Source organism: Limanda limanda, chromosome 4, assembly GCF_963576545.1.
Source record: "Limanda limanda chromosome 4, fLimLim1.1, whole genome shotgun sequence".
NCBI classification, from domain to species: Eukaryota; Metazoa; Chordata; class Actinopteri; order Pleuronectiformes; family Pleuronectidae; genus Limanda; species Limanda limanda.
In genome coordinates this window covers 2,210,686-2,230,815 of record NC_083639.1, presented here as the reverse complement: position 1 = coordinate 2,230,815, position 20,130 = coordinate 2,210,686, and the positions used below count along the sequence as shown (strand labels likewise).

The following is a 20,130-nucleotide window of genomic DNA, read 5'->3' as shown; positions in this document are numbered from 1 at the left end:
GGTTTCATTCAGCGCAACATTCATCGTCACTTCCGGTTCGTCCGCTGTGGCCTCAGCAGCTGTCATTTGTCCACATTGCCCCCAAGTGGCTATATGTAAAACTGGTTGTTCAGGTGGATTTCAGGTGAATAAATGTTGAAACTCTCAAACAGTGGTGTTTATGACGCATGTAAACGCACTTATTTTTCAATCTTCATATTATACACACATTGTTATTGAGTTATTTGCTTTGTTGTACCTATTTTCTTGGGGAACGAGGAGCCGATCATAAAAGATTATTCTTCTTTCTGCGCCTTTTCATTTGAGATTTGCCATTTTGTGTTTGCTTTTAACCCTAGAACACTAACTTCGGGTGTTTTTTACCCGAGCGAGTGTGGTCATGAGATTTTCATTGTGTTGCCGCTGTCTGAGTGGCGTGGGTTCTTGTGTAGCTTCACTCTGCTCACTCACGTCATAGAAGGTCGGCTAGTATCCTGCTGCCATCCCTGGTTTTTCCATAGGTACGTGATTTTTACCCGACGTTAGTGATAGAGGGTAAAATATTTGTTGAATAAAATATAAGTTGTGAATGATGCAGGGAGACTGTGCCTCCCAGGAACTGCTGGACCGAAGAACAAGTTCCCAGCTCTATTATTTATTTTTATATGAATTTGTCTTTAACGACTCCCTAATTTCTCACAAATTTCAAGGCCTTTTTTTTAAGGGTCCCCCCCATGATACCTCTTTTTCGTTTTATGAGATGTTGTGTAGAGGAAAATAAAAGAAGAGTTTGTCAAATTGCCATCTGTTGTTGTACATTTATATATTTTGATAAGAGGTATTTTTTATCGGGGTATATTATTTTGAGTAGAATGTACCCGACGTTAGTGATGGTGTTAGTAATTGTACGTTAGTGTTCTAGGGTGAAATCCCTTTGTTCGGTCGATGAATCAGTCTGTGGGAGACTCCAGAACATTCGTCCATGCTGCTCCTGTGGTGTCATCCAAGTGTCCGTAAGACACGACATTCAAATTCGACTCAAAACAGCGTCATTTAGACCAAGTTTTTGCGCTACCGGAATTATTGATGCTAAGTGCACCCTGCACGTACCCTTGGACAAGAGCTTGTTTGCAGGTTTGTGTGGGTGCGAACAAGAACACAGCTCCAGGGGAGGATGACACAGTGTAAAAAAAATGGTGTAAATGGCACAGTTTTGAGTTGAATTTGAATGTTGGGGCTAATGGACACTTGGATGACACCACAGCAGCAGAATGGAGGAATTCTTTGTTTTTTTCTGGGTCTATTTTTTACGTTTGAAGAAGGAGTCAAAATTTATATGATAATAGTACATTTAAATTTTTCGGAGAACTATCTCTTTATCACTGATAACAAGGCCAAACCACTTGATGACGCTGGGGTGCACAACTGAAGGTATGTCCCTAACATCCGCTGGTGGCCACTAATACCTGCTAACATCTACTGGAAGTTGCTAACCTAAATTGTGCAGAATACCTTCAAACGTACAAGGGATATTCACCAAATTGTCCTATATTCCAAATAAATAGAGCTTGACATTAGGTGCCCTTTTTTTCCCTCGGGCCCCCCGGTCCCGCGGAATGTGTGTTTCCGGCCCTGCTCCGCGGGGCCTGCCCACCTTCTCTCCCCGGGACTCGGAGCCTCTGGTGCGGGAGGAGTCAGTCGCTCGCACACCACACACACCAGTCGCATTGTTACCACCGAGCCAAGATGGCAGACTTCGAGGAGCCCAGCGACGAAGAGAAGGTATCATGTATTCACACTGTGCTTGTTGATATTGAATGTGTCTGTCAGGGAAATGGCGGCTGTGCTCGGAACCCGCTCGGCTCAGCCTGGGTTTGACTTTACTGACATCTCGCCTGACATCGTTCCCGAGCTCACAAACACCTAGTGCCAGTGAGGTAACCCGGGTCAAACTGGTCCCTGGTGGGTTGATGGTCTCACATGATGCTGCTTTAGCACGGGTCGGACTTTATTCTAACTTGAGGGAACGGTGAGCTAATGCTAGCCCGAAGCAAGTCGAGCTACTTCCTGCATTTACAGCGAAGGATCGTGACAGAGCATCGTCCACACCCACTGTCCACAAACTATAGATACATCATATAACATAGTGTACATAACAGTGACGTATTAGCTGCTGTTTACAGATGTAGCTTGCATAGATAGATAGATAGATAGATAGATAGATAGATAGATAGATAGATAGATAGATAGATAGATAGATAGATAGATAGATAGATAGATAGATGTGTGTTACATCAGCAAGGTGTCAGGCACAGAAGTAAGATGTCAAAATATCTAAAAACTATTCGAAATGCAATATCAAAATATAAACAATGTAATTAATAAACACACATAGATAGATAGATAGATAGACAGACAGACAGACAGATAGATGCCTTATTGAGACATTCCTGTGTTACAGCAGCAAGGTACGAGGCCCACAACATCAACTAGATGTACAAATATAAGATCAAAATATAAACAATATGTTTGTACGTAATTGAGATGCAGAGAGAGCATTGTACATAATGTATACACACATAGAGCGAGTGCAATCTACATGTTGTAGTGTGTGTCTACAATGTAAATATAGGTGTGGAAGGTGCAGGTATTAGGAGGGGGGGTGGGGGTGAGATAATCAGAAGTTGAGTGTTGTCTACTGGTTTGTGACAGGGAATGTTTGGTGTACTGGTCCTTGTTGGGTCTCAAGGAGAAGGCCCTCTGCTCTCTGTTCAGTATCTGGCCCGGAACCTTTTTATTTAGCTCCTTCTTCTCAGAGCAGATCCAGTCCGTCTTCCTGCTGCGCCGCCGTCTGCATCGTGCTGCTACTTGTTGTAAAGTAACGCTGTGCATTCCTCAAGCTGCCGGACTGGCCAAGGGGCTTCCAGCTCCCAGCCTTACCGCAGTGAAGCTGCAAACGAGGAAATGGTCGAAAACAGGGCTGATGCGTACGGCAAACTAAATGATCAAGATCAAAATGTTTGTCAGTGGCAGATGTCAGATGTTTCTAAGTCATTGGATATAAAGGGGCAACGATTTATACAGGGACGCCACTTGTATGACCAACATCGATGCTAAATCCCTGATTCAGTAAGGTGCAACTGAGCAGAGAACAACAAACACAAAACACTTTATAAATCTGATCAGTCGTTTGTTATACTTCCTCATTGTCCTATATGTTGAACTTTTGTTATATTGTTATTGATGAAAATTATATTGCAATAATCACTGAAATTGTTTTATTACCCGGCCGTAATTGCAATTTAACTTCAATTCGATATCTTCTTCTAATAGTGTCTTTATCAGATATAATCTCATACTGTAGATTTGCACGGTGGAGAATCATGGCCTGAGCCTGGAAGTGCTTCCTGAGCTCTGAATGGGCGATTCAGGATCATAGTTAATCTAGGTTAGTCATTGTAAAGCCCCCTCTGCCCCTTCAGCTGGATGGCCCTGTTTGTAGGTCAGTGCCAGCTGCAGCCCGGAGGCTCCATGTCCCTGTCTGCCTGACAGACGGCTTCCCTGTGATGATGGCCCGTCATGGTGTGGAGGTGGCAGTACTGTGGGTCACCGGGAATCTCACGTAAAAAGAAGAATGAATTGTTCTGCCTGATGTAAACTTTGCTTCCTCTTAAAGAGATACTAAACCGAAAAAGTATCTGCTCCCCACTAAGCAGATGGAGGGGTTGGTGAAGTGTTTGAGTCCACAAAACACTTCTGGGGTTTCAGGGTTAAACAGTGTTGCAGCCATATCCAATACAAATGAAGTGAATGGCGACTACATCTTCAAATGTAAACAAAAACAGCAGAAAATGCCTTCAAACGTCTCCTGTGGTGTCATCCAAGTGTCCATATGCCCCAAAATTAAATTTCATTTATATCGGGTTTTAAGGTCTAAATGCAAGAGGCATTTTATGTTGTTGTTTTTTTACATTTGAAGACATGATCAGCAGTTAGATAGATAGATGGATAGATAGATAGATTACTTTATTCATCTCCGAAGGGAAATTAAGTCGTCATAGCAGCCGGTATATTTGAATACAATAAAATACAATACAATAGAATAAAATAAAATAAAATAAAATAAAAAATATTTAGGTCAATTGTATTGGATTTTGCTGCAACACTGTTTAACCCTGAAACTCCAAAAGTGTTTTGTGGAATTAAACACTTCACCCACCGCTCCATCAGCATAGTGGTGAGTAGATAGTGAGTGAATTTTCATATTTCAGTGAACTATCACTTTGACTAAGCCTGGCCTTTATCCTGCCAGTCCTCACTGGGTGTCAGCACAGCACCTTCCACAGCCTCTTCTCTCTGTGGCTTTGACACCACATGCTTACACTTGCATACTGGCTGCTAAGAAAAGCCCTCGGGCAACATTCCCTTCCTGCCGTGTAAGGAGTGGCCAAAAGATTCAATAAGCCCTCAGCTAATAAAGTTAGCAAACTGCTCTCTGCCTCACTCTAGTGGTTATCTGCAGTTTTTACTCTTTATCTCTCACTCTGTGTGAAAGATAATAAATAGACTTTCCAAAAACCAAAGGCCGCAGAGTTAAGCAGATTGCTGTGATATAATGATACCTGATACTTCATCATGTTTAAAGTTTTAAAGGAAATTATTTTCTCTCTAGGTTCGTATTGCAGCTAGTTTTGTGATGCACGCTCCCCCAGGAGAATTCAATGAAGTCTTCAATGGTGAGCCTTACATGTGATCGACATATTTAGGACCTTACTGTATTTACTATGTAAAAAAAACGTAAATGCTTATCTCATGTTAATTCTTTTATTTTCAGATGTTCGAGTTCTGCTGGACAATGATAATCTTCTCAGAGAGGGTGCGGCTCAGTGAGTTTTAGCTGTGTTTTGTGTTTTTACTGTATTATCAATAATTAAAATGATACTATAAATATAGTAGTACTTTGTTTTTATGTATTATTTATATTTTACATATTCTTTCTATATATTTTGTATGATAATGCACATTTTTAGCGTATTTCTTATTTTTTCTACATACTTCCTGTTTATATTTATTACGACTCTAGATCGATAAATCTATCTATAAATAGGTCCATTCTTGTTTGGAGCAACTGGTGATCAATAATGTAAAATATGAATGTTGACTTATTTATATGAATCTAACTTGTTTGTGTTCTCCTCTGTTTTAGCGCCTTTGCTCAGTTCAACATGGATCAGTTCACCCGGGCCAAAATTGAGGGATATGACGATCAGGCAAGTTGTTCTCTAAAAGTATTTAGATCACTTGTTGTCCTTAATTAACCGACTGAAGTGTCATCGCCTGTCTACATCACTTCAACAATTCTTCATTAACTTACAATAGTAACACCAGGTTTCTCTGTCTGTTTCCCCCTCAGGTCCTGATAACAGAGCATGGAGACCTGGGTAACGGCCGCTATTTTGACCCTCACAATAAGATCTCCTTCAAGTTTCACCACCTGAGCAAAGAGGCCAGTGACCCCCAGCGCCACGAGGGGGAGGCCGCCCTGAGGTCATGGAGGGACGCCTGTGATTCCGCCTTGAGGGCCTACGTCAAGGAGCATTACTCCAGTGGAGTGTGCACGGTAAGATCCCTCAGCCACTCTGCACTGTAGCTGTCGATACACACAGCGTCGCCCACTCATCGTGTTTTATCTGCCGCAGGTTTATGGGAAAACAATCGACGGCCAGCAAACCATCATCGCTTGCATCGAGGGTCATCAGTTCGAGCCTAAAAACTTCTGGTAAAGTTGATAATGATCACATTGCAAACTTCTTAATCCAATTCAGTCAGACGCTGATGTCATTGATGTGTTATTGTGTTATGTGTATGTTGTCAAATGTACTCATCTACATTGTCTTCCCTCAGGAATGGTCGCTGCCGGTCTGAATGGAAGTTCAGCGTCTCACAATCTACCGCACAGGTGGCTGGAGTTTTGAAAATACAGGTATGTTGAGTGATTGTGGAGATTTGTGCGAGCTTTGCTGCAAGGTTAGCTTTGTGTCACTGTTTTGTGCATCTCAACAGTGTGTATTTCGTCTGTTTATTCCAGGTGCATTACTATGAGGATGGAAATGTGCAGCTGGTCAGCCATAAAGATGTACAGGAGTCACTGACTGTGACTGTGAGTATTTTGATCCTGCACATCTATTTCCTTTTTATTGAAACACTATTATAAATGCATATTTAAAGTTAGTTTGTGATGATAATGCAGAAGCAATTAGAAAATAATTTGATGTGGACTCAATATGGGCATTTCATATTGTTCACGAGTGTTTAAATCATTAAATTAACCCATGAGTGCTTGTTTTGGCAGAGTGAGAGCCAGACCGCCAAGGAGTTGGTGAAAATTATTGAGGATGCAGAGAATGATTATCAGGTATGTGTGCGTTAAGAACCTCGGGTGTTCCCTCAGTATAAATGCGCATGAATACATTTTCATGCCTCCATGTCGGCAACGGCCATGACAAGAGGCTTCATTTTTTCAGGCTGCTCATCCGTCCCATTCTCACAAACACAACATCTCAGGATTACATTTTAGAAGTCAAAGGTTAAGATGACTGAGCTTCACTCGAACATTATAATATTCTACATTCGGAATTAGCAAACCTGAATACGTGAAAGCTAAACATCTGTTGCAGTTGTTATCTCTACACCAGAATACTGCAGGGCATATCTAAGACATTTTTAGTGAAAACATACCCTTCCAAAATCACAGTTTGTTCAAAATAAAATTGGACTTGCTTGCCATTCTCCTACAGCTCACACATGATGTTTTTCTTGTTTATTTCCACTCATCACAATAATAAACTTTATTTATACAGGACCTTTCAAAACACTGTTACAAAGTGCTTTACAAGTTGAAAAAATTAAAATTTTAAGGAAAACATCAGGAAACCATTAAAGGCAATTTGAAGATCACGCAGCATTAGAGCACAAATACAAAAATAGCGTGGGAGTCCTGACAGAAAAGGCCCATTCACCGCTGGTGCTCAGCCGGGACTAAGGAACGGTTTATTCTGCTTATCTGGAGGTGACAGATGAAATCAGGATGCTTGTTGACTTGTTTTTCTTCTTTGTTTTGGCAGACAGCCATCAGTGAGAACTATCAGACCATGTCAGACACCACCTTCAAGGCCTTACGCAGACAGCTCCCGATCACCCGCACCAAGCTCGACTGGAACAAGATCCTCACCTACAAGATCGGCAAGGAGATGCAGAATGCTTAGAGGACGGGGGCGGCGCCGGCTGTGGTTACGAAAGGCTGATGCTTGAGCAACGAGTGGGACGCGTTCCACTAAAATAGACAGTGCAGCTTCTGTCAAGCACCAAGAGGGAACGCCTTTCATTCAATATGAAACTGAGTGATGTAACTGTGACTCATTTGTAAACATATTGTACATTATTATTTTTCAACAAATAATGCCTTTTAGTGTCACTGTGGAAGTGTTGGGTCGATTCCCGCCATTCAAACTCTCACACACACACACACACACACACACAGTTCATCATCCCTCGGTGCTTCCGATGGACGCACGTCCTCCGAAAGCCATCTTCAGCTTCATGTAGCAACTAGTTTACTTTCTATAAAACACAACAGATATTCTTTAAGAGCTTCCAATACTTCTATAGTTCTTACTTTATTAACAGAGGGCAAATACTGTATGCAATTTAGATATGTTATCTGACTGGAGAGAGACTTAAAAGCATTTATGTTTTTCTCTGGTTCCACGTCTAAACCATAGAAGTCTTTTTTTTTTCTTTTCACTGGCCATATTTTGTTTTCCCTGTTTAAGTTCACTTATTTCTCTTTGACATAGGGAGACACTTTACTTTTCATGAATACTCCTCCTCCTCCAGACTGAGAACGAGTTGGTGCCCTTCTGCCTGTTGTTTACCTTTTAGCTTTTGCTATATTTTTTTATACAAACTGTAAGTGCATTTATTATTCTTGAAATAAAAATGTTGCAACAAATGATTTCAAGAAACGATAATTTGTGTACATAATGGTTTTAGAGGGCGTGGTCACAATATTTGTTTTCAGCTTTCAAATAAGTTACCACATCCGGTGTTTGCCACTTCAAGAGACACCTGGCACTTATTCAGCTGCGACACTGAATTCTCAAACTTAACCTTTTAATGGAAATTCTTTCTTGGTGGTTGATTATCACAGTTTTAGATGTGCCTAGACCAAATGATCAGTTTGTGTATAAACTCATGGATATAATATAATTGATCAGAATACAAAACGTATGGTTGGGTGAAACACAAACTTTTATTTAAGTTGGGTACGGGTTAGTTAGGTTCGTCACTTAAGTAATTTATCAAGTGAAAATTCAAACTTTTTGAATATGACCGTTTACGACTTCATCGTTCTACGCTCATTTTAACATTTAAAATACTGATTAGGTTTTGGTCTGTTATTGAATTGTTATTGTTAAAGATCTAGTTCAGCTAATCAAATGCAACAGCGCATCCTTTAAAACTAAATATTGAAGTTTAACCAGCAGGAGACCCCTTGATGTGTGACGTGATTCTGGTGAAACCCCCCCCCCAGTAATAGGGTGAAGTTATTGGAATATGTTTATCTTATTTTCGGTGTCACCACAGCTGTCCTCAGAGAAAGGCGCTGTCTGCTCCACCCGATGCAAACAGTCAAGCGGCGTCGAGTCAAGGTTTCGCTTTCGACTTTCAGGAAGTTGGCATCAGTGACTCTATCTTCCGACCCCTCGTCTCATTCCGCTGCTCCTCCAGCGACCTGCAGGCAGCATGTCCTCCGATCTCCACGGCTCCAGATGGAGGATCCTCGATTATCTGAGAACTTATGAGGAGAGAGTCAGCGTCCAGAGGCTGCGAGACTTCTACAATGAGTTTAGAGGAAGGTAGGCAGCAGGACAGCAGTGTGTGTGTCTGTGTGTGTGTGTGTGTGTGTGTGTGTGGGTGGGTGTGGGTGGGGCTCTGATGTGAGCCTGGGTTGTGTGTCACATCCTCTGTTGTGTTCACAGAGGTCACCCCAGCTTCTCCAATGTCCTCAGTGCTCTGGAGAGGTCCAACAAAATCTTCATAGAACACAGCATCGTCTACGTAATGGATGAACCTCAGGTAGGATTGTTTCTAGTGTTAACTCCGGACTTGTGTCGCTGCATTGAGGACAACAAACTAAACATGAAGCATTGTGTTATTTTTACTTTCTCTTCTGTAGCCCAGATATGACTGCGACCAGTGGCAGAGGCCTCGGCCCCCCCGGCGGCAGAGGCCCATCTGTGGCCCTGAGGAACCAGCTGCAACCTCCCCTGACCTAGAAATGTATTTAAAAAGTCAATCATTTGTTGCTTCCAGTTTCCACACATGTGAAGTTTTGATGCTTTCCTTTCGATACTGAACTGAATATCTAGAAGCTTTAGGAGACTGCTATAACCGTTCAACATTTTCAGTGACATCCGACAGACTAAATAAGTTATTTGTTAATTGAGAAGTTTAATTCGGTGGCTATTGGAGCTCAATGCACTGTAACTGTTGAAGTTCTTGGTGAGAGAAATTAAATTAGAATTCTCACGTCGAACTGTCTTTTATGAATTAAGTTAGACCATATTATTGTGGTGGTGAGTTCTCAACACCACAATGTGGCGCAGAAATCTGACCAAGAGGAGTTCCCGTCTTAGGTTACTAACCCTAACCCTAAACCACTATCGTCAGAAAAGGAAAAAACTTTTCATCCACTTTTAATCAGCACTAGATCAGCGCCAGTGCTTTTGGTCGCAAATATTTTGTTTCTTACAAGGTCAAGCGAGGTTCATGCACAAAATGTGAAATAAAGTTCATGGAGCAGAAAAGCATTACATACAAGGTATAGCAGACAGTAAAGTATTTCCAGCACAGGCGGTGAGTTATTCTCCCCTCGGCCTCTGCTCCTTATCTTCAATAATGAGGAAGGGTATCTGGGACTCAGATGTCAGATCCCCTCTATTTACAAAACTCAGATACAGGTAACACAGCTCACACATACTGTTGACATCCGGCCTTCAGAGGCCGACCACAGACAGGAAAGTTATATTATATATACCATACTATATATTATCTCTGCTCATGTATACGGTTTCTGCTGTGTAACCCGCCTCACAGCAGATTCACGAGGTTTCAGTCTCTGAAAGCTCCGTGACGTCAGAGCCCCAAATCTGAAACTCACTGGGCTAGTCTCCTCTAGATCTGCATAGAAAAGCACGCCAGCGAATGTTCCCTCGTCTTTCAGATCTTCACATGTCCGCATGCTGTAAGATCTGCCTGACCTTCTTTGACAAAGAATAAATGTGCACAGAAAAGACAACTACTGTCAGATCTATTTTATTTCCGAAGCCTCGCCAGGTCAAATTTCTACCACGGTAGATTCTTGGAAGCCGAGTTAAGGGAAATTTGTGTTTTTAAGGTCATTAAACGTCTGTCTCTTTGAATGATAGATGTTGTCATAGTTAGTATTGTACATCTAAGAGAGCGCAAAGGGTTTAAAGTCTCAGAACCTCTTCCAATATCAACCACCAGGATGCACTGAATTTATTTCTTTGCCAGTTCAACAGTATAAGCTTTCTCTCTTGCAGGAAAAGGCTGATGGCCGACAAGAAGGGCATCGAGATCACCTCAAACCCAAAGTCAATCGAGGGCAAGGTTCAGTACATCGCAAAAACTCTCAGAGAGACATTCCTTATCAAGTTCCACATTGAAAATAAGGGCCGGTACACCATCAACTTCACCGACTGCTCTGCCCGGCCCAGGATCCGCTGCTTCACTCTGGAGGACGAGATGAGAGTCACCAGCGCATGTCCCGTCTCCCTCAATCCTGGTGGGACATCTGTGTTTTGATTGAAAAGTATAAATACTGTAGAAGTTATTAATACTTACAGTTCCTCTTTATTTTTCCAGGAGAAAGTTATGAAGTTGTGGCTCGGTACAAGCTAAAAGATCATGGATATTCCCTAGCCATGATTTACTTTGAGTTCTTGCAAGTTGATACCAAATCGGCATCTGAGCCCTTCTACATCGTGAGGGAGATGGTCGCTTGTACCAGTTCCCCTCTGGCTGTGGAACTGGGGCCCGTGGCTCCTTACAAACCACATCAGAGGATCGCACACCAACAGGCCGCAACCATCATGGTGCAGGGAGAGCGTCATGAGATGTAAGTTAATTCAAATCTGATTGTAAAGTTGAATGGCACTCAGGAGAGCACTTACCTCCACCGAGGCCCAACAGTCCCCTTCAATTCAATCGAGCTGCACCCCATTTCACACACTCATTTGTATCAGTCCTCTTAATAGGCCTGATTTTTTTAATGAAGATCCATTAATGACTCCCTGGGAAAGTGGTGAAAAATGGCAAATGCAACGTGTAAGGGAGAGAAGAAAGCAATCCTGGACTCATTTTTTATTTTCCACTGAAGCCGCTTTCTGACATGACCTGCGGGTAAAATCTAGATAATTTGCCGCTGGGTTTACCCTCAGTTTGCTTTTCACTCATGCAGAACACAGCAGGAGGTTCTCTGCACAGACAGGCTCACAGCAGCAACACTGGTGTCGGCTCTTATCACCACAAACTGTCTTGTAGTCTTTTATTTCGCTGTCTTTTATGTGTGTGCATTACTTTTTCACCAGGATGTATTTGTTTTCTTTTTGTTATTTTTTATCTTTGTGTCTGTCGCACTTTAAAAGCAACATCAAACCCCCCACACTCGCTCACAGTGAACACAGAGGGGGATCCCCGGCTGTGTTCACACATCCGCTCCTGTCACTCTGTCACTCTGACATCTGTGTTCACGCAGGCACTTCCTCTGTCGAACATCCGGAGGAACTGCAGAGTTCCCTGCACGTCTGAAAACATTTAAAGTTAGATGGACATCTGTTCAGTAGTTTTTGCTTAATCCTGCTGACAGAGGTGAAAAGAAAATCTCCTAAATCTCACATTTTAAATCAATTTAAATTGACTTTTCTGACCTGGTGTTGAAAAAATAGCAATGCTGCTTCTACGAAATAACGTGTAGAAGTTAAATCAATTGCAGCAGGAAATCCTGTGTTACCCACTTCACGCCAAATATTTGATTTGGAGTTGGATGAAACAATTTTCTTCACTTTGACGTTGTTTGAAAAGAGGAGACCGCAGACCCAGAACTTACAAGTAAAATGTTTATTACAAGAAGTTTCACAGGTCAGGACGAGCTCTAGAGACTCGGAGACATCACACAGCCAAATGGTGAAAATCTGACTTGCCTTCTGCAAGACAACAACATTTATAGACAGAACTGGGTGCAAGCTGAGAGGAGGGAAGGTTTGAGTCCTCCAATGGTAGAAGTGAACGTGGTGGGACAGGTTAACCTTTGAGACATGGAGACACTATCTACATGTAAATCCTGGAGTGAAATTTCAACGGCTCAGTGTTCAAAAGAAACGTTTGAACACCTGTCTGTAGATTGAAAACCACAAACTTCACCTGTAGGTGTGATAGCAGGGGCACCTTCCTTGCAGAACCTGTTTGCATATTTTATAATACACTGCACGGTTCAAATAACGTTCAGAGTAGGAGGAATTTAGCAGAGCGCATCTGAAATAGTTCTTAAAAGTCTAGACATAAGATTCAAGGCACCCCAGGACACCAACATGTCATTGCACTTCACAACCATGCTCAAAAGATCCATCAGCTACTAGCTAAATACACTACTACTTGTAATTGAAATTGATCAACAAGGGAACTGTAATTGTGTTCTGGTAATGCTGATTACAATCATGATGCAATGTTGCATGTTTTGTTCTTCTCTTCAGGTTCTTTGTGGGGTGGGCAGGTAAATTAGGACACTTCAAGTACCCTCAATACCTAAAGAGACTTGCTAAACAAAACCTGAAGGACTCCGAGAGCCTTTCTCCAGCTGACAGATCCAAACTGGCAACAGTAAAGTGAGAGAATTAACCAGCTGATAAACATAACCATGCCTGTGTCGGGTTGATTGTCTTTCTTTTTAAAACCTAGTGCCTGTGTTTGTGCCGTGCCCCCCAGGAGCCGCCTCAGGGGTCCCCTGGAGATGAAGAACTACTCTCACCGGTTCAGGCTCCTGCTGCACCTGGAAGAGATTCAGGTGGAGGTGGAAATCGGGAAGTTTGACCTCCACAATCAAACCATGACTCGGGACGAAAGCAACGGAAAGCTGCTCACGCTCAAAGTAAGACCAGCTCAGTTCAAACATGTTGCCCTACTGTTGTTATAAGAAACTGAGTCTAGTACAGATGACTCAGACAGATTTGACTTTGACATTAACTCCATATGTTCGGACATTGTCACTGTTCTTTTAAAACGCGTGCACCTGCCACTCAAGAGCAAATCTTGATATGACTTGTTTTTGGATGAGACCCATTCCCTTGTTTAATTGGTGCCTTTTGAATGTTTTTTTTTATTCCGCTGATATATAATATATCTTTCTGTTATTCTTATTCTGTCATTGGCCTCTGAATGCTTCCTAATCTACTCTGAGCTCAACGTTCTATATATATATATATATTTATATATATTTTTTTTACAACAGGTTCCTGGTGTTGCTGAGAATCGGCCATCTGTAATTAGTGGAGACTGCCTGAATGTGTCCAAATCTGGGGTCACATCAAAGCCACTGCCTGTTTACTCCGGAACAGTTCACAAAGTCGAGCTGGATAGTGTGAAACTGAGCTTCCCTCAGAAGTAGGCATTAGATTCAAGATACTCGTCTACTTGAATCCCAGGAAAAAAGGACCTGACCTCACATGTTCCTTTCACTGTGCTTCCTTCTCTCAGGCTGTTGGATGTATTTAAAGAAAACATGGAGTTTGATGTGAAGTTTACTCAAAACCGGTACCTTTTGAAGCTGCAGCATCGGGCAGTGGAATTGGCAGCTAAATATAACCTGGAAGACGTGCTGTTCCCATCTGGTGCAGCAGCGCCTAATCCCTCCCCTATACTCAGGTCTGGTGTCGATACACAAGAAAGAACAAACACATACAAAACAAAATAACACACAAGCCACGATCCGGTACAACGCCTGCAATACTGCTGGTGCCGCACTCGTTTACAAGACCCAGAGATACTTAAACTTGCTTCAGTAACAGGGAGTTTGTTACTCATTTTCATTTGAACATTTAAAGAGGGTTAAACATTGCTCAGCAGATTAACTTCACCACCGTTTTACATTTATTTATTTTAAATATCCCACCACGGTGCATGGTGTAAAGATTATATCATCTGTCACTGCAGGATGTTTGACAAGAATCTGGAAAACAACCCAGAGCAACGTGCTGCAGTCCAGCACATTGTAGCAGGATCGTCTAAACCAGCTCCTTATCTGGTGTTTGGGCCTCCTGGAACTGGAAAGACAAGCACTCTGGTTGAAGCTATGTACCAGGTATCAAGTATCTGTTGGTTTTAAAAAGAAAAGAAATTTGCATGCAAAAAAGAGGTTATTAAAAAATCCTAATTGTCATTTCCAGATGTCTTAAAAAGTTGAAAAAAGCCTGATATCTGTTTTTGATGCTAAAATATCATGATTTGCTTTTTTTTGGGTCTTAAATTGAATATATTTTTATTGTTTTTCAGACAAAGTAATGACTTTACCTGGACATTTTTTTTACCTCTACCAAATGATTAATAGATAGAAAATAATCAGAAGAAAAATTCAAAATTCAGTTAAATATTGAACATTATTGCCAGATTAGACAGACACTGATTATCTCACTTTTCTTGATGTGTTAAATTGGATGATCCTCATCTGTAAAAAGTGATGTCATATATTTTCCTGTGACAATCACATTTTATCAACATCGTTATCGTAGTCTAAAATCTGTCATTCCGTCAGCAGTTCGATGTTTGCGTTGCCAGGTTATCATGGCTGATCAATCAGCCCACATCCTAGCCTGTGCACATTCAAACAGTGCATGTGACCTACTGTGGGAGAGACTGATGAAGACCATGGATCCTCAACGGGTTTACCGCATGTACGCCAACTACCTAGACCTAGGGAGTGTCCCTGAGCACCTGCTGGTGAGCATCAGCAGATTTTTTAATACATATTTCATGAATAACTGTATCTTATTAACACATGTGTTCATCTGTAGATGTTATAGAGTGTTTATAAAGATGGACGATATGACTATGCCTCGAACGCCGACTTGTGGCTGGCTGCTGCAGAGGCCATGATTCCTGCTCTGTCCATATTAGCATGTGGGACTCAGAGAGGGTTTCAGTCCTTTTAGGTCGTTCTTATCACACCGATGTTTGCTAAAGTGCTCATGTTTCTGAAATGGTGGGTTTTAATAAGTAACTTGATGCTATAAAACCAGAGCAGAATGTCACGATTGAAAGCTGAGACTGCAATTGGTCCACATGACGGATATTTTGGCTAAATATCTGGATAGTGGGAGGAAGTGGAGACACGTCATCCATCTTAATTTACTGGACCTTTGACGTTGGGAATAAAAAAATGAAAAAGAAAATCAAAGAAATGTACACGTCAGTAACTCAGGCAAGAACAAACACATGTTGACCAGTCTTCACATATCAAGTTGACCGTAGTGATTTGATTAGTTGGTTTTCTTGAAGAATAGAAATGTGTGGTGCAATGAGCATGAGTTTATTTTTTTTTCTTCTTCTGACTCTTCCAGGATAATTGTAACTGGGATAAGGAACAGGAAGAATTTGTGTTTCCAGAAAAAGAAACTCTGATGAATTCCAAAATTGTAGTCACAACTCTGTTCACAGCTGGCAGGTAAGACCTGGTGTCTTATAATTGTTATTAATATAGTTTAAGTAGGATTCTTTACATCAAGATTCATGTTGCACTTTCATTTTTCCTATTGTGAACATTTCTGTTGCTCGCATTTCTTTTTTGTTTAGACTCGTGTCTAGAGGAATCCCACCCGGTCATTTCACTCATGTGTTTGTGGATGAAGGCAGCCAGGCAGTAGAGCCAGAATGTGTCATCGCTGTTGCAGGTAATCTCAGAATATCAGTATTATCAGTAGGCTACATTAGGGTGGGCATTTATCAACACACTTTGGAGCCGCACTGGTAAAGATCTTAATGACATTTTTCATTTAATTAGATGTAGAAACTCATAGAGCTTCAATTTTATGTGTATCAAATCGCAGTTAAGGGAAATATGGGCTAAGGAAATATTAACTTTTTGGGGGGATGGTGACTTTGACTGGTCATGCAGTATCTCCCCTAATACAAGTCACAGAGAAATGGTTCTAATATCGTTTTAAAGCTAGGTGTGGAGATGTCAGTAACGTGTGATCACATAACCGAAAGAGAGAACGAGTTGAGATTGTCCATTGTCTCAAATACGGTCATAATCTTATAAAAAATGCCAAATATCCTTGTGAAAAGCGCTTAAATCTCATTGGTCAACATGTTCACGCTGTGTCACAGGTCTGCTCAACCCAAAGGAGGGGGGTCATTTGGTGCTGGCAGGAGACCCCATGCAGCTGGGACCCATCGTCCAGTCTCCTCTTGCCTTGTGTCATGGACTTGGTGAGACGTTACTTTGTCTGCATCCATCTCATCCCACTGTGTTGTTCCCACTCCAGGTCTTCTCCTGAAAGGTTCCAGAGGGGCTGCATGTGGGAACACAAATGCCCGACATTCTTCTCACAATGACAAATGTCCCGAGAATGTCCAAAGTAATAAATGATTGCAAGTGTTGGGCGAGTTTATGACGCTAATAATATGTGACGGATACAAAACTGTAAGCGAACACAAAAGCAATACGGATATGTCAGGGTGAAGAAGAGGAGCAATGCACATAGACGAAGATTTCAAATTCGAGAGCTTTCAACCACACAGGGCTGTTGTTGTGCAGGAAACAAAAACAAGTGATTTCCTCAGCATAAGTCGTTTCCTGCCTCCTGCGTGTTCAAAGCCAGACGCCACCAGTCACCACAGCCCTCTAGACATTTTCCTGTTCATGTTCGTGTCTGAAAACGGCTTTTGACATAATGTGAAGATCTTCAACCACAGCTGGTTTGGTTTCATTTCCTCTTTTTGTCTCTGGTTTTATAATTCAATGATCCGCAGGACTTTCTCTGCTCGAGAGGCTGATGAAATATAACGACCTGTACAAGAAAAGTAAAGACGCCCGCTTCGTCACCAAACTGCTGAGAAACTACAGGTGAACTCTCGGTTTTCTCTTATTAAAGCTTTCCGTTAGGAGTGAAGGAAGTTTGATGCTTAAAACTCTTCTGCTTTCCTTGTTTTCTCCTCATTCAGGTCTCACGCTGCCATTCTGAAAATCCCCAATGAGCTCTTCTATGACAACGAAGTGCAGGAGTTTGCCGACAAGTTGGACCGCGAGACGTACTGCAACTGGGAGCCCCTCCCAAAAAAGGTGTGGCCTGACATCAATAAAGTTTTAATTCCACAAAAACATCTCAATAACTTTATCAGGAATTCTGAAAATATCTTTACATGTTGATGATGAAGTACAATAAATTATGTGAACTCTAAATTTATATTGCAAAGTAAAAAATGTTGTCACAGTTTTTGACATAATTTTTGCATAATTGTGGACAGGGCGTTAATCTCATGAGTGTCTCTTTTAATTATCATGTCGTTATCAACACTTTTGATCTAAGTTAATTGAAGACATCACCCACCTTCTAACTGGCACAGATAACAAGACAGAACTCACCAGACACATTAGGCCTCATAATTTGGGGGGGAAAAGACAAAAATAATAATTACAAAATAAATCTTAATTGTTATTAGGATGAAGGGGAAACGCCCTGAGAGGTTTATTCAAAGTACATCATTTAGGATCACTCTGTCTCTGTATCTACAGGGTTTCCCAGTGATCTTTCACGAGGTCATCGGGAATGCAGAGAGAGAGGCCAACAGTCCGTCTTACTTCAACGTGGCTGAGATCGAAGTTATCGTCGACTACCTCACCAAGCTGATGGAAACACAAGAAAAGAACGGTCTCCCCAAACTCACTGCCAAAGACATCGGCATTATAGCCCCCTACAGGAAACAAGTGAGACTGCAAATGTGTACAGTAGAGGTTTGGAGAGAAAGTTAGTTTCATTTTTAAAGGAGACATATTATGCTTTTCTTCTCCTTTCCTCTAGTGTTTTTTTTTGTGAATATAAAAGGTCTGCAAAGTTAAAAAGCACAAAGTCTGTGGTAAAGGGAGCTTCTCTCTCTTTACATGTGACCTCACGATGTCCCACATTTACCCCCTAACGAAACCAGAGCTGCGTTCAGCCCGGACAAAATGTTTATTTTAACACCCTGTTGTGATACGCAAGCTCCACAACTATAGCAGCTGAGAAGGTCATTCTCGGTGTTGGAGAAAGAAGGTAGACAATGTGGGTTTATATACGTGTTTAACACTTCAAAATACTCTTGATGTTACAGTCTCTGCCAAGTGTTTCAGACAGAGGCTGAAAAGAGGAGCGGCAGCAATGGACAGTTTGAGGATGTGATGTGTTTTGTGAGCATTAGACTACATAAACCTTTTCAAGTTGAAGCACAAATTAAAATGACAAATTAAATGATCAACCTGAATATGAGCATGCTAAGTTTCTTTTGACTAGTCACTGGTCAACATTGTTACTTTTCAAACAGGTTGAGAAAATCCAAAAAGCCCTGAAGTCTGCCCGGGCACTGCGTCAGTGGCGTGAAGTCAAAGAGATCAAGGTAGGTCATCCTGCCTTTAATACGATTCTCTCATCTGTTCATCTGAAATAAAATCACATGTTGCGGTTTAATCCATTATGTTTAAAAATTGAGAAATGTTTCCCCCAAACAAATTGAAATAAGATATCTCTCTGCTGTGATGTCAGGTGGGGTCTGTGGAGGCGTTTCAGGGAGACGAGAGGAAGATCATCATGGTATCGACCGTCCGCAGCAGCATCAACTCCGTCAAGATGAAAGAAGATTTCAACATCGGGTTCTTGGCAAATCCAAAGGTCTGAACCATCCTTAAGGGTGCTGAAGAATTTGAATATGTTCACCATCAATGTCGTTATTACCCCAGAGCATGAGGGCCACTTAAAGGGGGAACAACTGTCTCTTTAAATAACAACTTCACTCTGATATTATTACTTTTTTCTCATTAAGTTACAACTTTATTCTCATATTATTACATTTCCCTCATTTAATGGCAAGTTTATTCTCATGAGTTAATTTTGAAATCTCCGAATGCTTCATCTGTCTTTCTTCAAATTGGCCCCGACACACGATTGTAAATTATGAATCTCTTTTTGTATTTTCAGTTTTGTTTTAAATTATGTATTTATTTTGCAGAGGTTCAATGTGGCTGTGACGAGAGCCCGTTCTCTGCTGATTGTTGTGGGAAACCCTGAGATCCTCAACAAGGACCCCACCTGGAAGAAGTAAGTCAGAGCAGGGCACAGAGGACGAGAGAAAGTTACAGCACTACTAGAGTATTCACAAGTATATCCCTGACTGTGAAATCCGAACCAGACAAAACAATTTCCCCTTTCATGTCTTTAAAGCTGCTCTTCTGCAACGTTTTGATATTTTCTCTTTCAAGTTTCACATTTCCTTTATATGAGCACCTTAAAGACATATTTACCATTGTCTCTATTTGCAGGTTCATCAGCTACTGTGTGAAGGAAAAGGGTTACACTGGGTGTGACCAAAAAGATGATCTTCTGTTGACTCTGGAAACTCTGAGCATGAGAGTGGATTCTGAACGTTAGTTGATCTGTAATCTCTGTAAAAACTTTGATTGCCTGGATCATAACAACAGTTGAAATAATAATATGTTGTACTTGTATGAGAACAAAATTTGCATTCAGGTTTATACAACTTGAGAAATTCAACTTGTGTCTTTTCTCACGTCCTGTTACAGATGAGAGCTCCCTCCAGCAGCGTGTGGACCAATAGTTGAAAACAGAAAACCATCTGCAGTGATATTCCACACTGCTAATATACAATATTAGTTTTTTTTAGGTTTAACCACATCAGCATCAATTAATTAGGAATACTTCCATGTACTTCTGTAACCTTTCTACCAGCAGTTTTGCATATTTTGATGATAATGCCAAAGTGAATCAGTAAATCTGGTGTTTGACTTTTCCCTCTTTGTCTCTT

The 20,130-nt window shown here is 41.4% G+C and overlaps 2 protein-coding genes across 2 annotated transcripts; both read left to right on the top strand.

The window, feature by feature from the left end:
• Nucleotides 1-1,654: 1,654 nt before the first annotated feature.
• capza1a (capping actin protein of muscle Z-line subunit alpha 1a) lies at nt 1,655-7,990 on the top strand. Its single transcript, XM_061069553.1, has 10 exons — nt 1,655-1,761; nt 4,652-4,715; nt 4,814-4,865; nt 5,186-5,249; nt 5,393-5,599; nt 5,679-5,758; nt 5,884-5,962; nt 6,068-6,139; nt 6,332-6,394; nt 7,104-7,990. Exons 1-10 carry the CDS (start codon nt 1,726-1,728, stop codon nt 7,242-7,244), a joined length of 858 nt encoding a protein of 285 aa, XP_060925536.1. The 5' UTR covers nt 1,655-1,725; the 3' UTR covers nt 7,245-7,990.
• Nucleotides 7,991-8,777: 787 nt separating this feature from the next.
• Nucleotides 8,778-20,107, top strand: mov10a (Mov10 RNA helicase a). Its single transcript, XM_061069063.1, has 22 exons — nt 8,778-8,897; nt 9,021-9,117; nt 9,218-9,321; nt 10,608-10,849; nt 10,930-11,182; nt 12,816-12,947; nt 13,048-13,210; nt 13,571-13,722; nt 13,816-13,983; nt 14,272-14,419; nt 14,893-15,054; nt 15,675-15,778; nt 15,907-16,004; nt 16,444-16,545; nt 17,089-17,182; nt 17,281-17,398; nt 17,852-18,043; nt 18,637-18,708; nt 18,855-18,980; nt 19,318-19,406; nt 19,628-19,731; nt 19,889-20,107. The coding sequence occupies exons 1-22, from the start codon at nt 8,785-8,787 to the stop codon at nt 19,921-19,923; spliced, it is 2,868 nt and encodes a 955-aa protein (XP_060925046.1). The 5' UTR covers nt 8,778-8,784; the 3' UTR covers nt 19,924-20,107.
• The last annotated feature ends 23 nt before the right edge of the window (nt 20,108-20,130 follow it).

Coding starts and splice junctions, on each gene's coding strand:
- capza1a (XM_061069553.1), top strand. CDS start 1,726: ATGGCAGACTTCGAGGAGCCCAGCGACGAAGAGAAG. Junction 1,762..4,651: donor AGCCCAGCGACGAAGAGAAG/GTATCATGTATT, acceptor TTTTCTCTCTAG/GTTCGTATTGCAGCTAGTTT. Junction 4,716..4,813: donor ATTCAATGAAGTCTTCAATG/GTGAGCCTTACA, acceptor TTTTATTTTCAG/ATGTTCGAGTTCTGCTGGAC.
- mov10a (XM_061069063.1), top strand. CDS start 8,785: ATGTCCTCCGATCTCCACGGCTCCAGATGGAGGATCCTCGATTATCTG. Junction 13,984..14,271: donor AATCCCTCCCCTATACTCAG/GTCTGGTGTCGA, acceptor CTGTCACTGCAG/GATGTTTGACAAGAATCTGG. Junction 14,420..14,892: donor TGGTTGAAGCTATGTACCAG/GTATCAAGTATC, acceptor TTGCGTTGCCAG/GTTATCATGGCTGATCAATC.